Source organism: Pollachius pollachius (assembly GCF_949987615.1).
Source record: "Pollachius pollachius genome assembly, chromosome: 11".
NCBI lineage: Eukaryota > Metazoa > Chordata > Actinopteri > Gadiformes > Gadidae > Pollachius > Pollachius pollachius.
Window position 1 is genome coordinate 22464504 of NC_136944.1, and position 11028 is coordinate 22475531.

At 48.8% G+C, this 11028-nt stretch overlaps 1 protein-coding gene across 2 annotated transcripts in view; it reads right to left on the bottom strand.

The window, feature by feature from the left end:
* The window catches only part of abca3b (ATP-binding cassette, sub-family A (ABC1), member 3b), a 39269-nt gene extending 28552 nt beyond the window's left edge, over nucleotides 1-10717 (bottom strand). For both annotated transcript variants that reach the window (XR_013812233.1, XM_079746438.1), the window contains exons 1-6: nucleotides 10494-10717; nucleotides 9641-9744; nucleotides 6463-6721; nucleotides 3886-4013; nucleotides 2079-2244; nucleotides 132-391 (exon numbers count right to left, since the gene is read on the bottom strand). Coding sequence is in view for 1 of the 2 variants with exons in the window: in XM_079746438.1 (XP_079602564.1) it covers nucleotides 132-391; nucleotides 2079-2244; nucleotides 3886-4013; nucleotides 6463-6721; nucleotides 9641-9694 (867 nt within the window). In the remaining variant the exon portion in view is untranslated. The remainder of the gene's footprint in view (nucleotides 1-131; nucleotides 392-2078; nucleotides 2245-3885; nucleotides 4014-6462; nucleotides 6722-9640; nucleotides 9745-10493) is intronic.
* Nucleotides 10718-11028: the final 311 nt, after the last annotated feature.

Below are 11028 nucleotides of genomic sequence, written 5' to 3' on the forward strand. Positions count from 1 at the left end.
TAGAGGAAGAGCCAAGAGAAACAAAGAGAAGAGAAAAAAGAAAAGAGAGAGAAAGAGTCAGTTGATCAGTCACAAATGGCCAGCGAAAATAAATGGCGCGCACACACACACACACACACACACACACCTACCTTGAGCTTGCGCTCTTTCTCCTGCACCACGGCGCGGACGATGTTGAGCGAGGTGTAGGTGAAGCTCAGCACCAGCAGCAGAGGCAGCTGGTTCTGGATGGCCAGGATGAACACGTCGTAGATGAAGGCCGGGTACGGGAACCGGGACATCACCACGCGGGTCTGGGCCAGCAACGCCTCCGCCGCCGTCCGGTTGTACGAGCGCATGATCGCCCGGTCCACCGCGTGCTGCACGGCCAGGAAGCCCTCCCGGAAGTACCCTGGGAGGGAGGGGGGGGGGGGGGGGAGAGAGAGAGAGAGAGAGAGATGTAGAGAGAGAGAGAGAGAGATGTGGAGTGAGAGAGATGTAGAGAGAGAGACAGAGAGAGAGAGATGTGGAGTGAGAGAGATGTAGAGAGAGAGAGAGAGAGAGAGAGATTTGGAGTGAGAGAGATGTAGAGAGAGAGAGAGAGAGAGAGAGAGAGAGATTTGGAGTGAGAGAGATGTAGAGAGAGAGAGAGAGAGAGAGAGAGAGAGAGAGAGAGAGAGAGAGAGAGAGAGAGAGAGAGAGAGAGAGAGAGAGAGAGAGAGAGAGAGGGGAACATTTTCAAGGCCACAAAGCGATTTCAATGCTTTTTCTATTGACTTAATTGTTTTATTTATCTGAAAATATAGACAGACATTCTGTCACAGCACCAGCATGGTCGATGCCTCGTAACTTGACTAGTTTTGTCTGAACCGGGGCCCGGTCTGAGTCAAAGGGCCGCATCCCAAATGTTATGCCCTCCGCCTGTATCTTCTCACCACTGTGAAGAGGGTCCTTTCCCTTCTGTGTTCTTCATGTGCACGAACTACATGTCCAACGGATGCGAACGATGACAAACGTCTCCGTGTTCCCCAGCCGGGACCTTCACTTCAAACTGCCTCCTCACCACATCAATACCTCCTGCTCACCACAGGCTGCCGCCATCAGGCCGCGGAGCGCGGAGGAAAGGGGTTTAGAGCCTAAGGGGTGGGATTCTATGTTCACATCCCCCTCCATTCCTCTGGGCTTCATCCACTCCTGGTATTTTATGCATGAAAAGGAGTCTTCATGACCTCACCTTTTGGTTCACCTCCATTCTCAGCCCATTAAAATGAAAACTGAAAATGGAAATTCCATTATAAGGGAAGAGACTGAGTCAGCAGCCGGGTCAGATAAAAACACTACCTCTTTCACAACCGATCTCTCCTGGAAGTCCATGAGTCACTAAAGGGAGTGTGTGTGTGTGTGTGTGTGTGTGTGTGTGTGTGTGTGTGTGTGTGTGTCTGTGTGTGTGTGTGTTTCTGTGCATGACTGTGTGTGTGTGTGTGTGTGTGACTGTATGTGTGTGTGTGTGTGTGTGCATGCACGTGTGTGTGTGCGTGCGTGCATGCATGCGTGCGTGCATGTGACTGTGTGTGTGACTGTGTGAGTGACTGTGTGTGTTACTGTGTGTGTGCGTGCATGACTGTATGTGTGTGTGTGCATGCACGTGTGTGTGCATGCACGTGTGCGTGCGCGTGCGTGCGTGTGTGTGTGTGACTATGTGTGTGACTGTGTGTGTGTGTGTCTCACCAGGCGAACGTGCGTGCGTACGTGCGTGCGTGTATGCGTGAGTGACTGTGAGTGACTGTGTGTGTGACTGTGTGAGTGACTGTGTGTGCGTGTGTGCGTGCGTGACTGTGTGTGTGACTGTGTGTGTGTGTGTGTGCATGCACGTGTGCGTGCGTGCGTGCGTGCGTGCGTGTGTGTGACTATGTGTGTGACTGTGTGTGTGTGTGTCTCACCAGGCGTGCGTGCGTGACTGTGTGAGTGACTGTGTGAGTAACTGTGCGTGTGACTATGCGTGTGACTGTGTGAGTGACTGTGTGTGTGCGTGTGTGCGTGCGTGACTGTGTGTGTGACTGTGTGTGTGAGTACTGTGTGTGTGTGTGTGTGTGTCTCACCAGGCGTGCCCCCATTCTTGTCGTACTGCTCCCGGGGCCCGGGCAGCTGGAAGAGGGGGAACAGGCTGGAGGTGTGCCAGTCCAGGTCGTTGTTGGGGTTCAGCTCTGACCGCTCCTTGGCGGGGGCGTTCTTCGGGCTGTAGCTGAAGCGCAGGTGGTACCTCACCTGGGGGGGGGGGGCAGAACACTCAGCGTGGGGTACAGAGAGAGGGGAGAGCAGGCCGGAGTAGAGAGGGAGAGACACCAGGGGGGAATCGAACCTGCGGTAAAAACCGTGGTCAGCGCATTAGTGTGTTGATCCCCATAACACTGAATTTTTTGGGGTGACCTTGCGGCCGGAAAGGGGTAAAGTTGTCCTGGCTTATTGTTTTGTAAGACGATGCGACAAAATGACACTCCCGTCTACGCCTTTGATAGCGGACATGCATTCGCACCGCCAATAGTTTCGGCTCTCTGCGTCTACCGGGAGTAACTGGAAGCAATTCACTCAAGTAATCAAATTACGACCTAAAAGCGAGCTCCGCCAGTCGTCATGGTGATGGGGATCAGCAAGGGCCGTTCTGGGGCCGAGGGGACGGCCGTGGTTAGGCAGCGGCGTCCAAATTAAGGAGAAGCAGGAAGTAAAGTGTCTGGGATGGAACTAGCAGCGAATCACAATGGAAGCTCTATTCCACTCTTCTGTTTTTGACCATCGATACTTTAGCTCTTGGTTAACAAACAGGAACCACAGTCAGTTTATTAGGGTTTTCATTTGTTGAGGTCCATTCCCTCGTTTTTGTAAATTTAAAAAGGGTCAGTCACTGCGTCTCCAAACACCAAACTACGGTTCCACACCGAACTAAGGTTCCAAACACCAAACACCGAACTACGGTTCCAAACTACGGTTCCACACAGCAAACATCAAACCAATCCATTTGACATATTTGCAAATATTTATTTATTACACCATCAGTGGGAGCAGACGAATGAGGTCGCCACTGAAAAAACCCAACTTGTAATACGTGACATCTTAGGGAAACTGAGAAACTGTTTTCTCCTTAAAAAGAAGACAAACATGACCAGTTTGTTTAAAACATGAAGCATTCTGACCGGTTCACCACACATGACACAGCAGAGGCTTGGTTCCTCTTCGATCAGGAGATAACAACATTTACATAGTGCTGTGCGAGGCTAGGCCCAGCCAGTCTGGCGGAGGGGTCATGGTGATGTAATGAACCCCAGGAGTACGGTTAACGTCCTCGAACTGAATGGCAAAATGCAAATAATACATGCAAAACTGTTTTATACATCTCAATGTGGCTATTCATGTGTGTGGGAGTCCATCTGTAAACGTGTGTGTTTGTTGTCACGTGTTTGCGTGTGTCTGTCCGTCTGTGTGTGTCCCTCTATGTACGTGTGTGTGTGTCTGTCTGTCTGTCTATGCACGTGTGTGTGTGTGTGTCTGTCTGTCTGTCTATGCACGTGTGTGTGTGTGTGTCCGTCTGTCTATGCACGTCTGTGTGTGTGTCTATGCGTGTGTTTCTGTCTATGCACGTGTGTGTGTGTGTGTCTATGCGTGTGTGTGTTTGTGTGTGTGTGTGTGTGTTTCAATGTGTGTGTGTGTCTATGCGTATGTGTTTGCCTGTGTGTGTGTCTATGCACGTCTGTGTGTGTGTCTATGCGTGTCTGTCAGTCTTTGCATGTGTGTGTGCCTATGTGTGTGAATATGTGTGTGTGTGTGTGTGTGTGTGTGTGTGTGTGTGTGTGTGTGTGTGTGTGTGTGTGTGTGTGTGTGTGTGTGTGTGTGTGTGTGTGTGTGTGTGTGTACCTGCTGGGGTAGGGGCTCATCGTCGAGGCTGAAGGGGTGCTCAAACACCACGGCCGCCAGCAGCTTCCCCGACAGCGGGTCCTTCTTCACGTAGTCCTCCAACAGGTCCTCAGTCTCAAACCCGCGCACTAAGGACACACACACACACACAAGTTTGTGAGTCATGGTTTTCTAGGTATAGAAAGAGGTAGTGTTTTTACTCAAACACATAGACACACACACACACACAGAATGTGTTCCACCACTCAGCGCATGTACGGCCGTGCACACGTCTGCCACGGCCCTGACCTCCTTCTCGTTTTCCCGGCCGAGAGCGACCACACTATCGGCACTAGTCACACTGTTGGTGACTAGTGACAATAACCAAACTACGGTTACACAACAAACTACGGCTCCACACCAAACACCCAACTACGGTTTTAAACACCAAACTACGGTTCTAAACACCAAACTATGGTTCTAAACAACAAACTATGGTTCCACACACCAGAGTTTGGTCGAGAACCATAGTTTGGTTTTGTTCCAAACACCAGCGATGGATAAAGCATAAATTACTTTTACTCAGCAACGTTTATTCATGCAGCACCTTTCACATACCCAAGTCACAGAGAGCTTCACAACAACACAATAAAACCGACAACCCAGACAAAGACTCTGACAGAACAAACACAGGGCTTGCTAAGCCTGTCTAACCAGACGATTTAGTTACTGCTTCTAAAATGTCCACAGAGTCTAGCTGGCCTGGGGGAACAGAGGACACTTCACTCAGGTTATAAGGAGAACATTAATGATAGTAAAGATATCTTGTATGTTCTGCCATGGACCAACATACCCAGAGAAGACTAAATGGGTAACCCTCTTGGCAATACATAGCATTCCAAACTGACTTTATCTTTTTGTCCAAACCACGACGAAATGGTTGTGGAAATGGTCAACAATGGTGGACAAAAGTGTTCAACCAGATTATTCTTAAAACATAAAGAGTGGCCGGGCAGGAATGGAGATAAGATATACATTGTTCATATCTGTTTGTTGCACTTAAAGATTGACCCGGTTCCTTCACTATTATCTGGCGCCCCTTCAGGAACGCCGAGGTGTGAGAGGACAAGGAAACTCACTCGCACTCCCCGGGTCATATCTGGGTCAGCTGCCAAAATAAACACTCTGTGGCAACACACTGTGCTTGGGGATCGTTTCAACAGAACAACTCCAACTCCAACTCATTTCACCAGTACAACTCCGGAAACACCTGGGAGAGACTGTGAACCCATGGAGTTGGACCTTCATCTAACATACTGCTCAGATGTATTCCTCCGTTGTTTAATCCCACACACAGAGAAACATCGACATTCACATTTAGGGGATTTCGAAGACGCTTTTATCCTAAGCGATTTACAACCATTCATCCACACATTCACACACCGACGGTGGAGTCGACCACGCAGGGCGACAGCCAGCTCGTCGGGAGCAGTCAGGGGGAGGCGTCTCGCTCAGGGACACCTCGATACTCAACCTGCCAACCTGCTCTGCTTCCTACTTCCTGCCTCCCACGTCTAAATCACCTCACGTACCGCTCAGATGAATTCCTCAGGCATATAATCCCACACAAACAGAGAAAGACTATCTCTATGACAGTGCTCCGTGTGGGAGGCAGAAGACATGGCCGTCGAGGAGGGGGAAATAGAGAGACTGGAGGTCCGGCCAGGCCAGGCAGTCAGACAGTGATGGGCTCTCGGCTCTCCCATCGCAGCTGGCCAGAACACAAAGAGGGTGCGGTCATTGGCAGTTCCTTCAGGACAACAGCGTAAGCCCGCACGCTGCTACACTGCCAACGCTTTCACACACAAACCCAAGCAGCGCTTAGTGATACTGACACACACGCGTGGACGCAGACACACCAACACTAACGCAATTAGTGCCGCTCACTCCAAACTTTTTCCCTTTAGATTATCCCTGTTTCCTGCAATACGACTCATAATGAATACCAAATCAAAACTGAATTAACTGATTTTGTATCGCCGTTTCCGTGTCGGAAACGGCATCATCAGAGTTGGACGGGGACCACATCATTACGATTACATTCAGGGCGTTTAGCAGACGCTTTTATCCAAAGCGACTTACCATAAGTACATTTGTCAGATACAGTAATGATGTTCATAGAACCAAGTGCCAAGCACTAACAATCACTAGGTTAACCAATTCCATGTATACAACAAAGATAGCTAGGATAAGATGCTACACAATGCTGAGGACTATTTTTAAGTGCAAGGACGTACAACATACAATAAGTGCGTACATTAAAGGGGTGAAATTATGCCACCAGGAGGAAACGGTTGCGGCGGCTAATCACACTCACACCGGGTGGCATGATATCACCCCTTTAAGTGCCAGCACGTACAACATACAATAAGTGCGTAAGAGGGGTGTTGGGGGGGGGGGGGGGGGGGGGGGGGGGGACATCATCAGAGCTAGATGGGACCACATCATTCGACCGGAACAAGGAGTGCATCATCAGACCGGGTCGAGGACCTAAGCATCAGACCGAGACGGGGCCCTCATCATCGGACCGGTACCCACCTGAGCCGATGGCCCCAGGCCCCAGGCTGTGCTGCACGTCCTCCGCCACCTGCCGCACCACGCTGGAGTTCCCGGGGACGTAGGCCAGCTGCCACTGGCGGTAGAGCAGCTTCGGCGGCAGGAAGTTCACGGCGAAGCTCTCGTAGACGGTGGCGTTGGGGAAGTTCTTGAAGGGCACCTTCTGCCGCAGCGCGATGAGGATCCCCGCGAACAGCAGCGGCAGAAGGATCTCCACCAGTGTCACCAGGATCTGACGCTTCTGCAGGGAGAGAGCCACGGTGAGCACAACACCACAACAACAACAACAACGTCAACAACAACGGCGACACCAGGATCTGACGCTTCTGCAGGGAGAGAGCCACGGTGAGCGCAACACCACAACAACAACAACAACGGCGACACCAGGATCTGACGCTTCTGCACCGCCGCCAGGGAGAGATCCACAGTCAGCAGACAACAACAACAACAACAACAACCACCGCCAACGCCAGGGAGAGAGCCACGGTGAGCAAAAACAACAACAACAACAACCACCGCCAACGCCAGGGAGAGAGCCACGGTGAACAACAACAACAATAACAACAACAACAACCACCGCCAACGCAAGGGAGAGAGCCACGGTGAGCAACAACAACAACAACAACAACAACCACCGCCAACGCCAGGGAGAGAGTCACGGTGAGCAGACAACAACAACAACAACAACGACAACCACAGCCACCACCAGGGAGCGAGCCATGGTGTGCACGAAACCACAACAAAAACAACAATAACAACAACAACAACAACAACGACAACAAGGACAACAACAACAATGAGTGGGGTTGTTACATTTACATTTTGGGCGTTTATCAGACGCTTTTATCCAAAGCGTCTGACAATAAGAAGAGAAACAACATTATATCTCTGTCGGTACAGTAAGGAGGTTCATAGAACCAAGGGCCAAGCTCTAACCATCACTAGGTTAACCCAGTCGCTGTACACAACAAAGATAGCTAGTATAAGACGCTGCACAGTGCTAAGCACTAATTGTCTAAAGAAAGGGGTGATTCAATCGAGGATCATATATTTGCAACCTGTGTGGGTGTGCAACAATATACATGTGCTCATGGGATCTTCTGTGTGTCTGCGCATTGGATCTTGTGTGTGTGTGTGTTCATTGGATAGTTTTTCTGTGCATTGAATCTCTCGTGTGAGTGTGAGTGCGTGTTTATGTGTGTGTTTGCATAGGTGTGTGTGTGTGTGTTCCCTGGGGCCCACCAGGGAAGCAGGCTGTGTGTGTGTGGCCTCTATTCTACAGGGACCTTCACCCGGGGGACTGTAACAGACACCCTCTTGTCGAGGCCGACTCCCCAGGTCCAGTTTCATGTACTATTGATGAAACACGAACACGACGACCGAGGAAGGAACCAACCCTGAGCTTAACCAACGTGGCAGCGAACTCAAACCAGACTTTGGGATTTGATTCTGTGACCAATTATTTTCACCACTCACGGTTAGAAAGGTAGTTAGATGAAAACGTTATTAATCCCCCCGGAGGATAAATTCCTTTGTAACAGCAGTCAAGCAGCAGTGAAAGTCACAGGGTATAATATAATACAAACACAAAGTAGTGCTAGGGGAAACAGAACTAGATGGTAGAGTAAGTTCAGACAGAGCAACAGGTTAGCGTTTTGAAGAAGCTAAACAGAGCTACTTTAACGCTGACATTTAGGAGAAGGGCTTTGATAGAGAGCCTAGTGGGTCTCCTCATCACAACAAGGGGCGGCATGCGGCTCAGGCGGTAGAGCGGTTTGGCTGGTATCTGGAAGGTTGCTAGTTCGATCCCCGGCTCCTCCTAGCTGAGGCTGTTGCCTTCTGCGTGGCTGTCACCGCCGTCGGTGTGTGAATGTGTGCACGAATGGGTGAATCTTGGGCAGTGTTTTAAGTATTTACCAAGGCCCCATCTTAAACCTGAACTGGTCCCAGCAGCAGAAGACAGCTGGGAGGCCGGTCAACCAAAGTGGATCAGGAACCCACCAGAGACCCAAAGACACCCAGCCTGAAGCTAATCACAAGAACGCAACACTGCCGGCGAACCAAAGCCAAGACACAGCGGTAAACAGACTCTCACAATCTCTCTGTCGCCTAGCAACCATCATCTGTTCAGCTGGAAGGTGATAAAAGGAGTTGGGAGAAACAATCTCCCCACCCCACATATTTCTCCCCTTTCTTGGCTCGAAAAAAGGTGTAAACAAAAAGAAAGTGCCACTAAAAATCGAACCGAGCGTCGATTACAAATTCCCCAGCACCTTGTGCAAACGCCTGACCTAGTTTAAAGCCCCTTCAGCGACCTCTGTGAATGTGCACGGTAGAAGAACCCGCCAACCCAGAAAGTATCAATTTCAGGATAGCTGCAGTTAACAGTCTCATGGCTACTTTAACTCAGGGACATATTGCTAAATACTAGTGGGAACGGCAATTACAGGAGACACATGAACCGTATGTTACTGCAGGTATTAGCTACACTATTTGGTAAAATATAAAGCGGTGTGGACCTGGTTTCACAGTGTAAATATAAAAGAGGGAGATCGAGTCGTCTCATGAGCAACATTAGAAGACGGAGAACACAGAGGAGAAGGAGATGTTTCCTTCCTTCAATTATGTTCAATTATGTTGCTCTCGTGACTGGCTTCCTCCCGAAACAAACCAGGCTGACAATCAGACAGTCAGCTCAGAACATACAGCTATAGCAGACAGTCAGCTCAGAACATACAGCTATAGCAGACAGTCAGCTCAGAACATACAGCTATAGCAGACAGTCAGCTCAGAACATACAGCTATAGCAGACAGTCAGCGCATAACACACAGTCAGCTCAGCATATACAGCTATACCATAGAGCTGCACACAGCTATACTACTTATAGAGCAAATTACTTTACTCTATATGGTGCTTTCCTACATGGCGGACACTCGAATGCTTGCACAGCTAAAGCTCACAATCACCCATTTTGCCATTGGAGGAATTGATCAGCTACTGGGTCGAAAAGGCTTTAGGACTATCTGACACAGGATTATTAATCACACACTCTTTGACTGGGTCCATGAAAGTTCAATCTTCATGATGCCATGATTTAAGTACGTTGGTGTGTTTACAATCCGTGCATCACGCGTTACGGTGTGTGTTCTTCCAACCTACCTGCTGGAGATAGTTCTTCCAGAGCAATAATCCAAATTGTCTGATGATAGCCATTTTCTTTGCAGGGGAAGAGGAGACAGCTCAGGCCTTCTGATCTACAGCCGCTACAGAAACACATTTCAGGGTTAATTTAAAACTTTGAACATGGAGGTTGTTGGCTCATGCAAACATGACCTTAACTGTGTGAACAAAAGAATCCTTGATCTGATTAAAATACAGGAAACGGATTATGTGACAGCTTGACCTAATAGCCTTCTGGTCAAATATAGAAACAAAAAACGAAATGGAAAGAATTACAATGCAAGGTTATTACACCTTGGATGTTAGGACAAGGGAGAAGGTCTGTGCTTAATATTGAATAAATAGAGACGTACATATATATACCTACATATCACTATCAGTAAACAGCCAGTCGAATTAAATAATGCATTCGCATTAAAGCATTGTTTCTTCTGATGCTCAAACAAAACACAATGCATCCATTGCTGAACATTCATAAATCTTTTGAAATAGTTTCAGCCCTTTATAATAAACAGTAGCGCACATCAGTGTATCGTTATTCAATACGCTCATGTGGCCTTTTATGGCACGTCAAGCCATAAACACACAGAAGTCCTGCCCATGAACCATGAAGTCATCGCCCAGGTTGTCCAATGGACCGTCTGGCCGTGCAGCCTGATCTGATGGGCTCGATACAAGGCGACGGGCCTCCGATCGATCGGACATACACACACGCACACAGACCGCAGACACTATTATGATGCACTTCGTTTTTTAAATACGTGTCATGTACCCATGTCGCTGCAGCCTCCTCCCTCCCTCACCCTCCCTGACCCCCGGGGATAGAGATTACCTTCCGAACCATCAGTAGTCCAGCCTCATCTGATGCTGATCCTTGTGTCTGAATCGACCCGTATCCTTCTCACAACATCCGGAGTCACTCTGGTTCGCCGTCCCTCGAGGTGGAGACCGACATGACGAACGAGGCGAGGGGTTAGTGCGGTAGAGAGAATGCAGGTGTGATCTCCGGGCGTGTTTCCTGTGCTTAGGACGATGACTTTGCACCACCGCCGCCTGCGCTGCTACTCGCTGAGAGGAACGACCAGTCAACACGGGCGGTCACATGACCCACGTCACGTGACCCAAGGAGTTGTTGTCATCGGCCACTTTATGCAAATGAGGTGCTCAATAATAATTACAAAATAAGATATAATCGATTGTTATCTTGGAATTTGGTTATTATGTGTACGCAAAAATATTGGTACAAACAAATTACACAAAAATAGGATTATTATTTGTTTATGTAAACAATTATTTTATTGAAAAGTAATATAATTAGGTATCAATGCAAATGTAGTGCAAAATGATACACAAAATTACAGAATAAA